General features: G+C 49.5%; 2 protein-coding genes and 1 pseudogene across 2 annotated transcripts; 1 reads left to right on the top strand and 2 right to left on the bottom strand.

Moving 5' to 3' along the window:
• Positions 1-4,267: 4,267 nt before the first annotated feature.
• Positions 4,268-9,205, bottom strand: LOC136552781 (putative MYST-like histone acetyltransferase 1). The gene is given in 10 exon segments (XM_066544347.1): positions 4,268-4,684; positions 6,032-6,174; positions 6,277-6,370; positions 6,533-6,694; positions 7,295-7,363; positions 7,804-8,016; positions 8,202-8,261; positions 8,453-8,541; positions 8,872-9,091; positions 9,093-9,205. Coding segments are annotated over 10 exon segments (1,332 nt in total). The 5' UTR covers positions 9,171-9,205; the 3' UTR covers positions 4,268-4,480.
• A 703-nt stretch (positions 9,206-9,908) lies between these two features.
• LOC136549160 (uncharacterized) lies at positions 9,909-11,295 on the bottom strand (annotated as a pseudogene).
• A 4,180-nt stretch (positions 11,296-15,475) lies between these two features.
• Positions 15,476-17,474, top strand: LOC136552779 (uncharacterized). The gene is made up of 3 exons (XM_066544346.1): positions 15,476-16,231; positions 16,326-16,476; positions 16,592-17,474. Exons 1-3 carry the CDS (start codon positions 15,776-15,778, stop codon positions 17,158-17,160), a joined length of 1,176 nt encoding a protein of 391 aa, XP_066400443.1. The 5' UTR covers positions 15,476-15,775; the 3' UTR covers positions 17,161-17,474.
• Positions 17,475-20,364: the final 2,890 nt, after the last annotated feature.

Raw genomic sequence — 20,364 nt, 5'->3', positions numbered from 1 at the left:
AGACATGTCCGAGTCCAGCCACCGGAGATTTCTGTACCACGTAGATGTAGATCACGGGAGACATAAACTTTACAGGTCAAACACACAATGGTTTCTCATCAAATCAAATACGCAAGTAAAAGAGAGGTAATAGCGCAAATTTGCTCCACCAAATTTGCCCTTTGCTAATTAAGTACATCTTCCTAGGGTGTATTTAAGGATGATGAGCAGAAGAAATGGCGAGAAGAGTGCAAATAATGTCGAAGGACTACTTAAAAGTGGTACTGGATGGATGATATCCCGATTCCGTGACCGTGATGCTTGCTGTTAGGAGGAAAAATATGCGCTGAAAATGACCGCGTGTCTCGTATCCATCAATCCAGCGAGCGCGATGGGCGTTGTTGGAGCGAGTCTCTTCTCTTCTCTTCTCTTCTCTTCTCTTCCAACGCCCGGGAGCTGTCGAGTGACCAGCCGCCGGCCAGCCATGGGATAGGAAGAAATCATTAGCGGGGACGCGGAAAAGGAACATGCAGCTTAATCAGGATTGTAAAGCGCGCGCTAGCTAGGCCAGGACAGGGAACATATTTGGTAGAAGTATTTTCGGTCCGTTCCTGTTTTAAAAAGGGGCGGCCGCGGCATGATTGATTGATTGCATTGGAGGTGCACTAGTCAAATATTCCTCCTAATTTCCTCCCCTTGATTTCGTGGTTGTAGTAGAATAGTAGCAGGATGCATGCTGCATGGGATGCCTACTGGTGGTGCGAGGACCGAGCTTGAATTCTAGTGCTTATTTAGCACAGAGCCATGTGGTAGAAGAAGCTGTTTGTTTGTTTTTATTATTGATGATTGATGAGTCCATCATTATCATATTATGCAACCATAGGACCAATCATAAAATAGATAATCCTAGCATTTTTAGCATAGTATTATGTTCCTTACATGTCCAGTTGTTATTGTTATTATTATTATTATTATTATTATTATTATTATTATTATTATTATTATTATTATTATTATTATTATTATTATTATTATTATTATTATTATTATTATTATTATTATTGTTATTATTATTATTATTATTATTATTATTATTATTATTATTATTATTATTATTATTATTATTATTATTATTATTATTATTATTATTATTATTATTATTATTATTATCTCGGTGAAGTGATGAGGAAGTTTCTAAACGATTGATTGGTATATACTCCGTATGTGTTATAATACTATAATCATGCCGTGTTGCTATGAATCTCGATTCTCGGGAGCAAATTCCGAAGGCATGCCGTATCGGCATTCAGCTGATTTGGCACGCAGCGCTAGTGCTATAATTTATGCGGGGAGTCGGTAACCGAGTGACGTTTCACACGGTACTGAAACCCAAGAATGCCGAGTGGGAAATGGTTGGGACTACCAGCCCAATGACAATGCACGTGAGCTGGTACCGTGCGTAACCAAACCAAAACCGTGTAGAAGTAGAACGACGCTCACATCACAGGCAGGACAAAAAGAAATGCATTTGTCTAGTACTACTCCACGGTCAGAAGGTCAGAATGTTAGATGACCCTAGCCAAGGTCGGTGAGTTAGAAAATGCAAATGAAAAAGGATTCGAGCCCAGAGAGAATTAGGGTGATGATTGTGGCAGATGGGAAAGGACAGCAAAGATATGGGGCGGCAGTTCATGCTATGGTAGTACGACCACAAACCCAAAGGGCGGGGATTAAGCAGCAGGCCACTCAGCAAAGCTGCCATCGATGGGCAGGAGGGGGGGGGCGCTTTGCTTCGGTCTGAATCATCTGATAAAGTAATCCGTCACTGCATTCAGCGAGATGATGCTTTTTACACGCGTCTGTCTGTTGCAGCTAAACCCCTGGGTCCGTTTGCTTAATAACTTGATGAGCCAGGCATGCATCATAGCGGTAGGATGTTAATTTTACCCGATCGTCGTAACAGTAACACATCGATGACAAACATTGTTTATAAGTCTTGTATATAAAAAGCTCGGCAGTGGAAAGTGGTACTGTCTTTTTTTCAGTGTGGGCCCAGGGTCTGACAGTCCGTTGTGTACACAAGGTAAAGGCTAAACAAAGGTGGGCCAGGCATGGCAGAAGGATAAGGGTGGAGGGTGGCCCAGTGCCAGGGAGACTCACGCCGCCTCCGTCTCTCCCGATCCTGTTGCCGGCAGGAAATTTCCTTTTCCAAAAAATCTTCCAGAGACAGACGACAGTCGACAGGCACGCAGACACACAGCGAGAGAACGAGAGGCGAGAGCCACCCGACCCGAGAGGGTGTTTTTTTTTTTTTGAGATAAAAAGAAGAAAGTTGGCGCGGCGACAGGAATATCTGGAAGCGAGCGCCCCCCCGGCCCGGCGCGTTCCATTCCGTGGCGGCATCCGGCATCCGCGCCACGGCGCCACCTCGTGCTTTACAGAGGCAGAGGTAATCCCCGCGGGTTACAGTTATTATACAGCGCGCCACCGCCACGCGCCACCGCGACCGCGTCTCCGCCCTCGCTTTCTTCGTCCGCTCGCGCTCGCCGCGACATGCATGCTATTATGCTACAGTGCACCAGCGCTGCGCGCACCGCGCTGCGCGCACCGGGTCCCTGCGCCGCTTCCTCTTATCTGTCGCGTCAATTGTTCGGTGCCGGCCCGCGCGGGCGGTCATCGCTGTCTCGAGGGGTTTCCGTTTCCTCTAGTAGATACGGTAATGATCACTCTGTCTTGAGCTGATACAGTAGTGGATTAATAAGAAAACGATACTCCCTGATGTTTTTTCTTCCGTTTTTTGGAACAAAATACTGTTGGTATGAAAAGCAAAGGAAAGGACGAGGGATGTCGGAACGGGCCTTCCACAGGCACAGGCCGTAGGGGATGGTAGGTAGGTACTGCAGGGCGGCGAGACGTGGCCGGCTAAACAATTCGGATTAAAGGGCTCGGCGCGTCCTGAGTCCCCAACCGAACCCCATCACCGACGGCTCTCGCGATGCCAGGGAGCATGTGGGGACCGCGCGGCGGGGCAACGGACAAGAGGAGAGAAGCTGGGCAGAGGGATCCAGCCTGCGGATCCGTCATCCGTGCCGCATTCCGCACACCGCTCACGCGGCGCGAACCGGGAGCGGAGGATGCCGTCCGCCGCGCCGCTGAAGGAGCCCCCCGAGGAATAGGATTAGGCTAGAGTGCTAGACTAACCACCGGAGAGACAGCGGCTGTGCGCGCATGATTATAGGGCCTCGTGAGAAAGCGAGCGCACGGCACGGCACCACCGGTCCCAATCATGCGTGCCTGTGCCTGGCAGCCTGGGTGTACGTGTACACTCGCCATCTATCTATCCCAAACTTGGTGCTTTTGGAGTTTTGGTGCCTCTTTCTGAAGAGGAGGATGAGCATAGGATGGAAACACGGGGTTCTTTGCTCAACGGCTTCTTCCACCATGAAGGAAGACTCCAAAAGCATACTCGTACGCTACACGTTCAGCCAGCAAAGCCAAACGAGCGAGTCACGCGTAGATGCACGAAGCTGCGAGTTGACGCTGCGGAACTAGGAGTCTAGGAGTAGGAATGTAGGATGGTCTCGCTCTCGCGCTCTATCTTTAAACAGGGCCCGCGGACGGGAGCCTCCTCCCTCGTGGACCGCCGGTGCCAGGTGGGTGGAACGCACGCGCCAGCACAGCACCACCGCGGCCTGCAGAGAAGAGCAGAGCGTTCGGCCCCCACGCCACGACGGATCTCATCTCGTCTCCGTCTCCGTCGGCATCCCCTCGCCTGAAGGCTGAATCCGCAACCGCATCTGTCGTCTTCCACCCAGTCCTTGCACCCCAGTTTGTTTCTGTCCCCCACCCATTCATGCCACCTCTCACGTGTCACCAGGCTCATGGGTGGACACGCCGCAAGCACGTACTCCTACACGGCTACACGCGTGCGTGCCCCACGCCCCGGCCGGCGGCCGGCCCCATATGGGCGCACAGGTGCATGCCGGTACGCCCAATCTGCTACAACGGCCACGCCCAACGTGCAACACAGCAACGGCAAACAGAAATGCACGCATGAACGAACCTGGCATGGCACGGGGCCAGGCACCCTTTTCCGATTGAGTGGCTGGGCAGGAACCGTATCTGGCAATGGCCACTCGGGCGGCACAGTCAGCACATCAGCCGCACAGCTGTGTTTCCCTTCAATCATGGGGACGTAGACCAGCCTCACTTCACTGCTGGAGTGCTGGTTCCACGCCCTGATTTGGCTATCAAAGAAAAAAGGTAGCATGATTAATGCAAGGGGTAGTTACGAACCAAGAGTAACGAGTTGGGTTATGGTTCTTTCGCTTTCGGAGACTAGCGCCGCACAAACACAACAATGTGGATGTTTCAAGTTACAGACTACGGTTTCACGGTACACGAGTGAATTGAGCTGAGGGGAGATCCTAGTAGCAAATGGTATGTACATGACTGCATCGGTCAGCGCGTCTAATCTGGGGCTGGGAGCAGTTGCGCCTTATTAGCCTTGCTCCTTGTAGGGAGTCCAGATCAGCTTGCTAACGTCGACGTCCAGGCCGCCCCGGCCCGCCGCCTTGAGGTGGCGGTCGAGGACCTTCGGGTCAGCGCAGATGACGTGCTGCCCTTTGCGGTACTGGATTAGGTCCAGGCTCTGCAGCGTGCTCAAGATGTCATCTGCTTTTATCGCCGTCATGTCGCTCAGTTCCTGCGTGCAAGTACCAGAGCGTGTTAGAAACAGTTGAAATTGTATGTACGAACCATCCGGTCCAAATTGACGATTACTCCTAGATGACATGGTAGTGTTATGCTACCATTTGGATTCAGAAACCTTTATGAATGTTGAGAGTAACTCGCTATGCTTATGTAGGTATATGTCTTCATGAAAACAGTGAACTCCTAAGGTCTGCTACGACCATGTGCCTCTGTAAAGCACGAGGTGGCGCCGTGGGACAAGAAGGCAACAACAATTGACGATCAGATTACAATTGTTCCATGTACTCTCATCTGATGATCTACTTTGCATATGTCCAAATGTTTTCAAGAGCTGCAGCAACAAGAACAGGAAGGTACAGGCAGAAGGCCCAGAGAGCACATGGATCAAATGTCCTTCATGGAGGAAGTTTCTGCATATTTCACTGGGTGCACGTGGCTCTGTCAACACACACAAGCTATTCAGTACACTTCTTACACGGCTTGAAGAATCTGAATCTAGCATATTGTTCGCTGCAATCCTTGCACCTCTGATGTTAAAAGTTACAGCTGCCTATGATATATGTTAAGATTTACATGTTTCGTCTCTTCTATGATGTTATAATGGTTTCGGTAACAAACATGATTCTCCTAGAAGTGAAAAAAAAAAACCTGACTAACTGCTCAATCTAGCAGTTTTTCAGCCCAAAAAACTACTGCTTGAAGAGCTAAAGCCAGGTATGACAATCTACCGCACGTATATACCGCCTCCCTGAATGGCACTATGGCAGCGACACAGTACACTGTGCTGATAAGCTACAATCCCGTAAATATCCAGAAAAATCCAGATGATACATACCACCAAATTGGTCGCTTCACATGCACCCAAAAGTTTCAGGGCCCAGGCAAAACGTGCAGGATGACTAAAGTGAAAAGCCAGATTTTATACAAGATAAACAGCACGGAAGAATGTACAGCTGACTCCACTGGCAACCTGGCATTTAGGATATATTTGGAAAGAGGATCCCAGAACTGAACTAAACCCAAACATTCCTGAGGTAATCTTCCTCGTCAAAAAAGACCCTGAGCATAGATTAAGTTCAACAAAACTACTAAATGTCCTTATTTAGGGAATGCTTGACTAACACACAATTGCAGCATAGAAAATCCATCTACTTATTGAAGTGTAATCTATGAAACATAGGGTAACATTTTTTTATCATAGACCAAGGGTTAGGTAGGGTAGTTCGAGGAATTATGGCCAAGAGAAAGTTTCTTTCTAGAGCTGCTGTATCATAATTCAATCAGCTTTTGAAATTTGTACAGCCAAAAAAAAAGGTATATCTGGATGGAAGGGTGTTACCTTTATAGATATGTTGCCCTTATGTTTCTTTAGAATTTCTAGAAGCACTCTAGTCCAATAACCTCTATAGCTGAGCAGACCAAGATCAGAAAGAGGGCGCTCTGGTGTCCCAACTTTACCTTCCTTCTTGGAAAGCTCATATGCTACAACAGCAAAAACAGTTTATCAGTGAACAAAATGCCTGAACTACTAGTTTTTGACCCACAGGATATTTAAAATTTAGTGATTATACATGCCATACTTACAGAAAGCAATCAGGAACTTCCCATATCCTTTTCTTTGGTATGGGGGAAGAGTGAGAATGCAAGCCAAATTATAAGATTCTTCAGAGTGTTTTTCCTGAAAAGTGAAAAAAAAAACCATTCAACAGAATGCAGGTATATGTTCTCTAGCATTAAATGATCAGGCTCCACTCCAATGGCGCAAAACATATCTTGTACAGAAGCTACTGAAGCAGCTTAACAAAATATATCATAGATTCCTGTCGTTGTGAACTTTTACCTTAGAGAAATATCCCACCATATGACATCCTCGATCATCACATTCGCACAGGACATAAAACAAGAACAAATCAACGTCATAGTACAAGGTTTTGTGATCAAGAAATAGCTTGGCTAGATAACAAAGATTCTGTCCGTAAACCTTGTTCTTCTTCCCATCAACCTGTCATTGTACAAGCATTATCAATTACTTATCCTCCAGAGTAAAATCGAGCAGCTTGACAATAGAATTTACATGAATACTGCTGAATGTCAGTAATTGTGGCTCCTAACTTCTACATGTTCTTGAATAATATGTCTATGATCATGTTCCTAAACATTGCAGCCATGGGATTCAAAAGATCTTTCAATTGACCAACTACAACTCGACAAAAAAATTTGGTACCATATTTTTCCAGAATCAGCAAAGTACTTCATAACAAAGTGAATGCATGGAATTATTTAGTTATTTTACATTTTGCTAGAAACTCTTAAGACATTCTAGCCTACCCCAACTTGCTTGGGATCAAATGGGCTTGCTGTTAATTAATGTATGAGCTATAACTAGTTAACTACTGCTACAGTATGTATGTATATGTAAGTAACTATTCACAGAACTGCAGCTTGAGCCATCTTCTCAAAAACTTTGCTATTGCTCAAAAGCAGCGGAAGTAAAAACTTGGTACCCGATCAACAAGATGTCAATAAAACCAACAGGATCAAGAATTAAGATGTTCAGATAGAAAATACTTATGGAAGAAGCTAAGATGGATACAAAACTTACCTCAAACATTGACAGAGTTCCACTTCTATAGATTTCATCGCCTGGGGGGTGCTTAAGATCACACTTCTTCTGCAAAAGCAAAGAAAATGGTATTAAGAACCACTTCAAGCAACCATCCGCTGTTTTAGGGCATCTGTTTGCGTGCGACCTTGGCATGAGTAAGTACCATATGAATACTTATTGAGACTTGATTAATAGCAAGAAGTGCCAACCTGCGTACTGTACGACTACTTTCATATAGTTATTTTTGTTTGCTTAAATATATGGATGTTTGCTGAGACAGTACAAAATCACCTAGAACTTCTAGTTGATGTCTTGATACTCTAGTTCCTGCTTCCTAGTCTCTGGGTGACCAGTCTAGCACCTAGGTTAAAACTAAACAGAAATTGATGATAGATGAGTTTAGACAAACAAGATATCTAAGTAATACAAAGAGTTTTTTTATATCATAGTAGTAGCATGTATCTAACAAAAAGGCAAGGTATAAAGCACAAACAAGTAAAGCTCACCATGTGCCGCTGAAGCTGTTCTTTGCGCTTCATGAAGTTGAGGCAAAATTCACAGAAAAACAGCTTCGGGCAGTCATTGTACTCTGGTGGAAAAGGAGAGAAATACCATGTATCTATCTCATATCTCCCAAGTTCGATCTTCGCGATATTTTTCACCTTTGTGAATTCTTCATGTTCCCGCAAGCTGGCTGCATCAAGTTCCTCATGTCCTTGCTACCAAAACGATTGAGGTCAAATGAGCAAGTTTTTTTTTTTTTTTGGGGGGGGGGGGGGGGGGGGGGGGGGCACTGAATGCACAGAGAGATAATGCCTCAACTAACATTCAGATAATAAATCTTCACGTAACATTTAAGTGAAAATAGTAAGTGTGCAATGAGTAATAACAATCTGCAGCATACCTCCACATGTGTTTCATCAATTTTACGTTTCTGGTGCCGTGTCATCTTTAAGCTTGTTGCCTGGAAAAATATCAAAAGATAATAATCATATTAAGCATTCATCTTGCAAAAGCGGTGTTGTCAATAAAAGTTAGACATTGCTTCACCAAAATGTTGGCAATCAAATGGTGCTACCACTGACTAAATGTGAAGAAAATGGTATAGCTATCGTTAGTATGTATAGCAACATAACAGTGTGCATTTCCCTTTACCTTATCTTCTACTTTTTCGTCAACATCGGTCTCGACAGTATCAAGATCAAGCTGCTCAAGCTTAACCCACTCGTCAAGTCTTCTATTGACTGCGAGTTCAAATCATTTAAGATATATCAGTCCACAATTATCAAAACAGACTGCAGTTAATACAAGAGACCAGCCTTTGCTCCGACTAAAATTGTTGGAAGAGTTTGTGACTATACTAAATTCTCTACCAGCAGAACGATCATTGCTAAAATGTGCAAAGGCATGAAACAGAAAGCTCAATTCATCACAAAAACCTTTCCAATTCAATGTATTCTACACCCAATCAGCCAGTTACATGACAAGGCCAAAATTCCCCAAAGCCGAAGAGCACAAAACCTAACCCTAGACAGCAAGCATCCTGACGAGACGCGAGGCACGGAGGCTCTTACACTCGGTGTAGTGGACGTAGTACTCGTAGTCGGCGGGGGAAGAGGAAGCGGAGCCCTTGCGGCGCTCGATGACCTTGACCGGGTGGAGCTTCTGGTCGCGCCACCGGCACATCACGCGCGTGCCCACCTCCAAGGGAAGGTGCGCCGCCCACGACGCGGACGCAGCCGAGGACCTCAGCCTCCTCTCCATGCCGCCTCCGTTCGACGCGGCGCCCGCCCCAGTTGCACCCCGTGCCCCCGGCTCCACCACCGGCGGCGGAGCCGTTCTCCGGCGCGGTCGACGCTTCCATGGAGCCCATCTCGTCGTCAGAGCCGGAGCAGATCCGATGTGAGCGGTTCGGGGTTGGGCCTTCTGGACTGTTTGGGGCCTTGCCTTCTGGACTGTACTGGTCCGGAACTCCGGATGACTTGTGGGACCCAGACGTAAGAAGCTCCGTGTGTGGGCTAACTTGCGCCACGTCGGTCCAGTTTAATTGATTGATCAAAGCTATAGCGACGACATTTCCTCCCTCCTTTCTTTTTTCTTCTGGAATAACAGTGGTCTTCTTCTTTCTTCAGTCTCCAGTCACTCACAGAGCTCAGATCATGGCCATTGTCCAGTGACCTGAAGCGGGGTATTTCATTCGTATACAACAATGTAAGATGTAATTTTTTAGGAAGATGTATTATCATTTTTTTATCATTGCTTCTTGAGTTCTTGTGAAAGACGTTTAGGACCTGAAGCCGTTCCATGCTATAAAGGGTTGTCAGTAGTCACTCGATACTACATACCTCGCAATTTACAGTTCAAAACGATATTTTCGAATTAGTAATGTATTGCGATCATTTTTTGCACGCCACTAATGGTACCATGGTGCACAAAACATGTGAATTAAATGAGTAAACATGAATTATATTAGGAAGAGGAATTTATGAGGTGAAATTTAGCCGTTGAATTGAACATGTACATGTACTAGTCACTCAAAAAATACTCGTTCGTCATGCGAGATGAACTTTCTTTCCACTGCAGTGCAGCACAAACCAACTCAAACACAGGCTCATAGTCCCCGGTCCTTGGCCAGAGCCTCGGCCGCCCTCCTTCCGGACACGAGCGCGCCGTCGAACGTGGCCGAGCACCAGTGGTCGCCGCACACGTACAATCCTTCACCCACTCTCGGGTCCCTCCCCGCCGGTGTCGTGGGCGGCGTCTGGTCCGGCTGCGCGAACCCGATGCGATACGTCCTCAAGTGCGTCCACGACGCGACCTCTCCGGAGCTGAACCACCCGCCGAGCTCACGGATCACTTCGTCAGGCCAGATCGGCGTCGTCCCTGTCGGCGAACGAGCCGACGAGGGACACGGACACCAGCACCTTGCCCGCCAGCGCGTACGACGGCGCCACGTTGGTGGCGAAGAACATGTTGTTCACTGATCCCGTTGCCCGAACCGTTGAGCAGCAGAATGGGGTCCTGGACCGGCGCCCGGTCGGTGGAGAAGTAGAGGCACACGGTGCTCCTCTCCGATTTCTTGGCCTTTTCTCGAGTCGATAGCTGCGGCAGGAGCTTCTCGGCCTGTGGCTGCTCGACAGCGACGATGACGCCGAGGTCGCCGGGGATGGCTTTCGCCGGTGTCCAGCGTCACACCGGACTGGTCGATGGCGACGGCAGTGGGTGTTGAGGCGGACGGAGCTCGCGGGGAGGCGAGCCGCGAGCTGCTCCGCGATGGCGCCCATACCGTCCTCCGGCAGGGCGTTGTCGCCGAGGGCGAGGCGCTTGAACACGAGCTCGAAGAGGCGGGACGACGTGTCGAGCGCCGGGTCGAAGAATATCCCGGCGAGGAACGGCCGCAGGAACCGCTCCACGATGGAGGACGAGAACCCGAGCTGCGTCAGGTGCTCCCCCGTGGTCGTCTCCGGCGCCGAGAGGATGACGTCGTCCGGGGTGGCGGCCGAGCAGAGGCGCGCGAGCCCGACGAGGACCTTGTCGGAGAGGGTGCCCACGGGGGAGAACACCGCGGAGAGGGAATGCATCGGGAGGCGGAACGGGTCGGATAGCAGGTAGAACTGGCTCCCCAGCGCCAACGAAGACGAGCGCACTGGGATAGAACGGCCGGAGTCCTGAGCGCCGGTAAGTCGAGGAGGCGCCGGCACTCCGGGTACGCGGTGAGGAAGATCTGGAAGCCCCTATCGAGGCGGTACCCGTCCACCACGTCGGTGGCAACGCGGCCGCCGAGGCGGTCCGAGGCCTCGACGAGCGTGAACGGCACGGAGAGCGACGTCAAGGTGCGTCGCCGCGGCGAGGCCCGTGAGCCCGCCGCCGACAATGACGGCCCTGCGGGCGGCCGTGGGGCTCGCCGGCGCGGCGGACGCGGACGCGGTGAAGCAGAGCGCGGCATGGTAGTGAGGCTTGGGCGGCGCGGGGAGGAGGTGGGGCGCGGGGACGTGCATGGACGTTGCGCTTGCAGCGACTAGCGGCGGGAAGAGGCCGGCCGTGCGGTTGGTCCAATTGGGTGGTCTACAGGGAGCTTGTCCATGGGCTTGTGGATATGGTGGATTAGTGCATGGACTTGGCGTTTGTGTGGAGACCAGTGTCTGAGATCTCAAATCCAATCCCACGGCCGTTCACCCATTTCCTGTTAGACGAACGATCTGACATGCGAGCGCACGCGAACGGACGAAGCACTCACCTAGTCGCCCGCTAGTCTGCATGCTGACGTCATTCTAAAAATCAAACCATTTATTTCCAAATGCTATAAGCCTATAATTTCAGAACCTTGTATTTATTTTTAGTTCCGTCTGCATTATTATGTTCTACGTGACGAAGCGAATAAAACTAAACCCCAATTGCATGTTTCGAACAATTTTTTTTTCTATTTGTAAATTATATGTATTAACCTCTAACTTATAACATACAACTTATACACACAAGTTGTATTGAATAACTAATGTACATAAGTTGTATTTTTATTACTTTTGTGTTTCTAAGTTTTGTTATAAGTTAATTCGTTCCTCTGTGTGTTAACAACTTTTGTGTTTGCAAGTTTTGGCATAAGTTATAAGTTAATTCGTTCATTTGTGTTTAATAATTTTTTTAAATAAGTTGTGTTTCATGACTCTTGAGTTTTCAAATTTTCCGCATAAGTTATACGTTATCAGTTATATGTATAAGTTAGTACGCATAATTCGCTACCATAGAACTAGGGATCTACGTAGAACACATGGGTGCAGACGAAATTTAAAATGGATCACGTTCAGCAGTTATAGTTATAGCATTTAAATAAATGTTTTGCTTTTTCGTAGTTTGTGTCAGTGCTGACGTCGGAGGAACGAGAGCAGCGGAGGGGAGTCTGGCATGCGGAGTCTGCACCGCTATTAAAAATAGAAAGCGTGGGATTTTTTTTTTGCCAAAAAAAGAAAGTTTGTGATGTCTGAAAATTGATCGCTGATTTGGAATGCCACGAACATTCGTCAATTTCTGCCCGGTCTGAGATACTGTCTGCCTGGGGGGTGAGATTTGACGGGGTGTGTGTAGGCTAGGTCCAGGGAGAGAGTGGTGGCGCCCGCGTTATCCTCTCTGATAATACTGCACCCCAGATCATCAGCACAAGGGAAAGGAACATCAGAAACAACTGCTTATAATTGTGCTGACGACCAAATGACGAGCAGAGATCGAAACTCGTGAGATTGGCAACTCCTTTTACGAGGAGCTGTAGGAGGCAAGGGTCTTGGCATACAGATTTGAGAGGAGGGTAGAAGATAATCTAGATGAAGAGTAGCAATTGCTGCGCGAGATCCCCATTTTGAAAATGGGATACCTTTGGGGTTAGGGACTATCACAATCAACTTTTCATGTTTTCCATAGTTTTGTGGGGTCTTTGGAACGTTAGAAACAAAATGGGGGTCCAGAAGAAGTTTCCGAGGAGTTCTAAAAAAACTTTTACAAATTTTTTATGTTTCAGCAGAGATGACGAATCCTTCTCAAAGACAATGGCCCCGTTCGCTGGTCTAAAACTTGGCTAAAACTGTTTGGTTTTGTGAGAGATAAACACTATAGCGGCTGGTTGATAACAGTGTTCGCTGAGAAGGATCAGCCGGCTGGTCTGGTTGCGAACGCGCCCAATAGGATGCCAGATTTTTGGATGACAAGACTGGAGATTGGAGAGTTGGCCGGTGGAGTTTTGGAAGAAGACTGCAGGCCTTGAGGTGGAGGGAGTTCTTTAGGTTGTTCTGCTTTAGACATGTTTCTTTCTCGGTGGTGGTTTAGGTGCTCTGTTGGCTTTTTAGCTTGTTTGCCGTTGCTCGTTTATGCTTTCCTGTAAGCCAGCAATCCTAGCAATAACATTGTATGGATGTTTTTGGTTTTTTATAAAGAAGAGAATTGTTGCCGCCTGGACGTCCAATGAGATAAGATTCCGTCGGACGGCACTGAACGGCCCATCGGAAACACACCGCACTCTCACCGTATCGCTGTAGTCCTTCCCCACCTGCCTCAGTCCCGCACCCGCGCGCGTGGGCACCTCGCCCCTGTCCGCCTCGCCCGCCGCTCGTTCCCCCTGACCTCCTCCCCTCTTTCTCTCCGCGCGGGCGGAACCCGGGAGTCGGGACGAGGACGAGGACACGTTGTTCGCAGGACCCCAGGCGCGCCGCGCTCCCCATCCGCCCGCCCCCGGCTCGCCGCGCCCCTTCCTATGAGTCCGGGGCCGTACCCCCAACGACTCTCTGAACATACCTCTGAAAAAAAATATTTGTAACATTAAACACTTAAATGCAACATACGTCTGAAGCAGAAAAAAAATATTTGGAACATACACTTGCAACATGTTTGTGAAACATATGCAATCCAGATACTTGCAACTTGCAACATGAAAACACTTATTGCAACATAAGACTGGAATAACTGAAACATTTCGAAACATACTCTTGCAACATATATGTGAAACATATGCAACATTCAGATAAAAATGCTTGCAACATACGTTTGAAATAGATGATACATTTTGAACAAGCGCTTGCAACATGCCTATGAAAACTTGCAACATGCATCTAGAACACTTTGCAACATATGCAACATCCTGGTCTACTTTTGCAACATCTATATGAACCACTTGCAACATATCTATGGAACATCTGAAACTATTCAAACATATGCTTGCAACATGTCAGGAGCGACACTCTAGTGGAAAGCGGCCACCATGCAAGCGCGTTGAGGACCTTGATAACCGGCCTCGATGGGCACATCGGGGCTGGGAGGTGGTGGAGCGAGAGCACCGCGGCCTTGGCTGCCGCAAGCTTCTTCTGTTAGGGACACCGGGGCGCGTGGAGCCTCGATGCGAGCGCGAAGTACGACACGGCCGTGACGCCCTCGCGATCTCCAGCTGTAGGAGGAGGTGATGAGAAGGATGCCGGCACCGGCTCTGGCGATGAGGGCAGGGGCGGGCGGTAGGCGCGACTCTAGCGGCACAGCCTGGCATCGCAGAGGCGAGCGAGGGCCTCGGGGCAGAGGAAGCGGAGGTAGTCGCCGCTGGAGAAGGCAAGCGGGGGGGGGGGGGGGGCAAGTGGTAGGGAACGCTGCGACGATCGTGCTAGTTGGGAATGTCGCCGTCTTTTTTATTTTGAGAAACGATGAAAGAACGAAGGTAGAGGAAAATAAACTTATTGAGCTAGTAGTGCACGGGCCCAGAAAGCGCGGCGTCCATACGGTTGGACGCGCACTGTAGCATTCCCGAATAAATCCTGATATATTTCAGGTGCCTGAAATATGGCTGTCGGTGACTAGCCATCAGATGAGCAGACGCCTCTGAGGACGCACACACCTTGAATCGATATTGTTGAACAACACGGCGCCTGAACAAAGCACAAATTTCAGACAACTGATGGATAGGAAAAATGTTTTATAAAAGCTAAGTTTACCTCTGTCAAAAAAAACTCCAATCAGGCACTCAGCTCACTCTGTTCAAGTGTTCAACTGTTCCAGGGAGAGAGAGTGGTGGCGCTCGCGTTATTCTCTCTGATAATACTGCATATCAGCGCAAAGGGAAAGAAACGACTGAAACAAGAGAACTGCTTATATTGTGCTGACGACCAAATGACGAGCAGAGATCGAAATTCATGTGGTTGCATGGCCGTGAAGATTACGAGGAACTGCAGCAGCAGGCGAGGCCGCGAGGGTCTTGGCATACAAGATTTGAGAGGAGGGCATAAGATAAACTAAACGAAGACTAGCAATTGCTGGTCGAGATTCTCTGTTCGCTGGTCTGAAACTTGGCTGAAAAATACTGCTTTCACTGAATTGTTGTGAGAGAAAAATAAGCCGAGCCCACTCCGTTCATCTGTTCCAGCACTCAATCAAGCATTTCTTCGCGATCGTTGCCTGAATGCTGCATTGCTGTCTTCCCTATGTTCGAGAACGCCATGGCAGTACGGGCCAGGGCTGGCGAGTCAGCACCCCCGATCCCCTCAAAGAGGTGCATCGAAGCGCGCATCGAGCGACGCGGCAGAGCGGCACAGCACGCTGACGCTGCCAAAGCACGGCGCTGGCTCCATCGTCCGCGCCGTCGCGCCACACAGGCCACGCCCGCGGCAGCGGCGCCGCCGAACGGCGATGGGGTCATGGGAGCCACGTCACTCTGTTTTTTGGTCTCGAATGGCCCTCTCGTCTTGGCACGTGCTTGCGTAGTCACGTGATGCTAGCTCAAATGTGCTGCATGGGCACGTCGTCCACACGTGCCAAGCACTGCATACAGTTAGCCATAGACCGCCCACCACCGGCGCCACGTGTCCCGCCTCCCATCGTTTATCGACCGTCAGATGCAAGGTGTGGAACATATAGGGGTAGACAAGAGTAACGAATCTCCTATCGCACTCGACGCTTCTAGCCGGCGCCGGGGACACGTACGTGCGCACGTGTAAGGTAGCCAGAAGGTCGCCGATGACACCCATGCGTCCTCATGCGTTCTTTTTTACTGCCACCGAGTCACAGCGCCGCTACTCGCCGCTCGCCACTCTCACCTTCGCTTCCGTCCCCATCGCTGGCACGAGCACACAACTCGTTCGATCGTTTGCAAACTCTGTCCATCCGCTGATCGCCGCCGCCATGGGGCAAGGCAAGGAGACGAAGACGCGACCAGACCCCAAGGTGGAGATCCAGGAGAAGGGCGAGATCTTCTTCTTCTACCGCCCCAAGGTAGACAAGAACGAGGCGCACAGCCCCGACGACGTGCAGCGCATGTACATCGTCCTGCGCCCTGAGTCCACCGGCGGCCGCGGCGTCGAAGAGAAGCAGGCGCCGGACTCCGGCAAGGAAGGCCGCAAGCGCCACCACCAAGGCGACGGTGGCCAGGGAAGAAGCGAGGAGAGAGGCGCGGAAGGCGGCCACGGCAAGGAGGTACACATGCATATATCCAAAGTTACATTGTTTAATTTCGTCATATTCATATATGAATTGAACACTCATAATTACTTTTTAAGTGATTGCGCAGGAGGTGAACATCGAGGAGCAGCCGTTGCTCCGACTGGTCGTGATGGGGAAGAAGAGCCTGCCGGACCCGGCGAAGCACAGCCGCCCGTACTGGGGTTACGTCGAGCTCGTCACCACAAAGGTCCAGGACATCAAGGACGCGCTCAAGGAAGGTACAGTATGCGGTGTGCTGAGCAGCTTGCATGCACTCAACTGAGTCTCGCCGAGCATTGTCAATTGGAAGAAGAAAAAAAACTGATCTTTTTTGAGATTTCATATTCGTTGCAGAGGAGTACAGCACGGCGACGCGAGGTAAGCGGCACAGGCCGGCGGCGCGGGCGCTGGGCGAGGGCGTGTACCGCATCCTGAAGCACGAGACGTCCGGCGGGCGGGGGCGGAGCCCGCAGTCGCGCACACACCTCGTGTACAAGCTGGAGCTCCGCACCCGCGGCGCCGGGGAACCGCAGGAGGCGATGAACGTGGAGCCGGAGGCGTCGTTCCTCGTGCAGGTGAAGAACCCCGACCCGCCCTCCGGCGGCCGCGACGGCGGCGGGTTCCGCGGGCTGCAGAGCAAGCGCCGGGCGGCGTTCCCCGCGCACCTACAGGGCGCGTTCGGCAGCCGGCGGTACGCGCCGGCGGACCCGTCGGACCTGCTCAACTACGAGGGGTGCCAGCTGCTGCTCATCGCGGCGTCGGACGACGTGGAGGACGAGCTCGGGCTGCAGCTGGAGGGGGAAGTGGAGGCGGAGGACGGCGAGGGTGAGAATCAGCAGGCCGCGGCGAGCTGCTCGGACCTGGTGAAGATGTTCGGCGAGGTGGTCGACGTGAAGCCGCTGCTGAGCGGGAGCTGGGACTAGACCACGACTGGATGGTCCGCTGATCTGATGCCATTGCCATTGTACAGCGTTCGCGGGTCGTAGCTAGGTGTTTTAGTTTGCTACGCTGGTAATAGGTGTTTGTTCCTGTACTGGACCGACTGCTGCTAGTGTCTGTTTATTAGTTTGCTGCATAGTCCGTCCTTAGCACAAGCTTCATGTTGTGACGAGGATCAAATGACTGGCAGAGTGCCGGAGACGAAATTCTCCTGCTCCTGTTTTTCCTCCCATCCTTAAAGCATGGGTCGATGGGTGCGTATATTACGTTTTGTTGCTCGGCTCACTCTCTGCTCGTGTGATACATGATTTGGTGCTCGGCCCACTCTGCTCGCATGATCGTGACATAGAAGACGACATGAAGCTGTGAGTGCTAGGTGCCTACTCCCAAACTGCATCTCTTCGCCAGCGAACAAGCGTTGCTAAACCGGAACGCTGATCTCATATCCTCCGAGACCGACATGGCGCGTGGAGTGGACCAGAGAACAGGGGCGCCGCACTCGCTCCAGCGCCGCACTGCCGCAGTGCTCCCGCTCCGATCCGGAACAGGAAGCGGCCGGTGGCCGACAGCGGCGCCGTGCGCAACACGATGGGGCGGCGAGTCGTCACGTCCCCGCGAACACGTGCGGGGCCGCTCGCGCGAACGTACGCATCTTGTCTTATACCAAAAGACGCGGCAGCGAGTGACGCGACCGCACGGGAGCGGCAGGCACGGGCACGCGGTCGCCGCACGCCACAGGCCCGTCCGCGGATCGGAGAGGTCCACAGGTGCCGTCCGCCACCGGCCGCGCGCGCCCTGCAACGCCCGACGGCATTGCCCCCGTGCCACACGCCTCGGGGGGTTACTATCATTAAAAGCTGACGCGAGCAGATCCCGCGCCGTCGCTCTCGGGCCGCCCGGCCCGGTCTCCTGTCCTCCCGGGCTCCTCCTCCGGGCCCGGGACGAGACGAACGACACAGAATGGCGAGAGGATGGCGCCATCGTCTCGGTCGCTTTCGTGGCCGCTCACGGGTCACGGCTGCACGCACGAGTGCATGACACGACCGCACGTGTTCCTTCCTGCTCCACGTACTCGCCGGCTAAATTAATCAAACCGATGAAGGCCGAGAGCCTTCCGCCTCAGACCGACGACCCTCTGCATCGATCAGATTTCTCAAATCAAAAAAGGAAACAGGCTTCGAGAGAGAGACCGTAGCAGGATAGAGATTGCCCGGGAGGGACGAGAAGGATTCACGTGCCGAATAAAGTAATCGGCCCGCTCGTCCACGCGTAGTGATCGACGAATCTTGTGCGGGTAGGCTACGTCTTTCTCGACGGCTACAAAGCAACTTTCGTCTTCCCATCTTTCCAGTCCAGAATATGCCCGCCGAGGACCGAGGTTTTCTGCGTATTGTTCGTTTGCTATAGCTAGCATTGCCTGTTCGCTTGCTCATAAACGATCGTAAATTTCTAGCTAGGAACAATATTTTTCTCTCACACCAAACCAGCTAGCAATAAATAATCCACGATACGATACGGTCTCCCGAACAGGCTGAAGAGCCAGGAGGGCAGTTCAGGCTTGAGAGGGCTTCTCATCTTGTTTTATATTAATGACAAAAAATATGTATGCTATCGAGTACCGTAGCAATCCAGCAGGTGAAAGCGGTCGAGCCCAACTTGTTGTGCTGCCTGCCAAAGCATTCGCCGATGTAGGATCGTGGCAAGAGCGGCTGCGGCGACGGACGGACGGAATGGTTGTGGTTGTGAACTGTGCTACGTCGCACGGGTCAACGATTCAACGGTGGATCCATGCTAGGGCCCAGTTTAGATTGCGAAAAATTTGACAAAACGATACTGTAGCGTTTTCGTTGTTATTTGGCAATTAATGTCCAATCATAGCCTAATTAGGCTTAAAAGATTCGTCTCGTGGATTTCGTCTAAACTGTGTAATTAGTTTTATTTTTTATTTATATTTAATGCTTCATGCATGCGTTTTCGTATTTGATGTGACGGAGAATCTTAAAAAATATGATGTTTTGGGAGAGAACATGGCCTAGGGCGCTTTCGGACGTGGGTGGGCGCGGTTGCCTCTTGCCCTGGCCCGCGCTTGCCCGTGCAGTAGGAGGGAAAGGGGTTTCTATTTTCTCTTCTTTGCTGTTCTCACGACGCTTTTCCTGAGAACCCCTAGCACTCCTTTAATTTTTTTTAATAGCGCCTGTTAGACTTTTCCCGAGTCCTCATCCAAATTCGAGTATTCACAAATTAAACACTTATTTTTTTAAACGTGTCTGGAGTTCTCATCTTGTCCTAATAGTTGTAAGTCAAATTCAGAACAAGTTTAGGTAGTCGAATGTGTAATTTTGCAAGTACCCGAACCTAAATAACAACTCAGAACAATTATTCTTTTTTTTAATTTCTTCCAACGAAAAAGGACTGTTTTTTTTCTCTGTAAAAAGATCAATTAGAAAAGCAAAATGTGTCTTAGAGCCAGGAGTTTGGAAGTGGATCGTTTGGTGTCACATGGAGTTTAGAGATATATCATAACCGGGTTGTTAGGGTCATCAAGTTTTGTTTGGTTGACTCAATGTTTTCCTAAATGTACACGGTAACAATTGGCCATTGTTAGGGCTGCCAATAAAATTAACATTTAAACATGGTAAAGACTATTTTATGTGAACAATGCGATGAAATGATTTTATAGCAAAGTATTGCTTAACAAGAGATATTTCAAATTTTCCGTTGGGAAAAAATTTAAACACAATAGAATAGAAAAAATAATGAGATTTAAAGAAAGGCCAAACATAAAAGTTAGAATCATACTGAAAACCACGGAAAATCATCAATTCGAACACTGCATGAAGAGGAACTTATTCAAAATAGTATTCCCTTCAAAAAAGTAGTCAATGAAATCATGCTAAATACTCCCTCCATCCACAAAAGAATGCAATTAATGGACCCATGTCGGTAAATTAGCTCAAGTTTGACCAAGTTTATAGTAAATAGTTTAGCATTTATATCTTCAATAAATTTATTATCAAAATATATCTTATAACTAATCTTATGGTACTTATTTCTGTATACAAAATGTTAATACTTTTTTATATAAATTCAGTCAAAGTTCAAACTGTTTGACTCATCAAAATGCGAGAATTGCATTCTTTTGTGGACATAAAGAGTAAACAATAAGGCACCCTCATATATTGTGTGGT

The sequence above is a fragment of the Miscanthus floridulus genome, chromosome 4 (assembly GCF_019320115.1).
Source record: "Miscanthus floridulus cultivar M001 chromosome 4, ASM1932011v1, whole genome shotgun sequence".
Lineage (NCBI taxonomy): Eukaryota > Viridiplantae > Streptophyta > Magnoliopsida > Poales > Poaceae > Miscanthus > Miscanthus floridulus.
The sequence above is the reverse complement of the archived record's forward strand: the minus strand, read 5'-3'. Positions and strand labels throughout refer to the sequence as shown.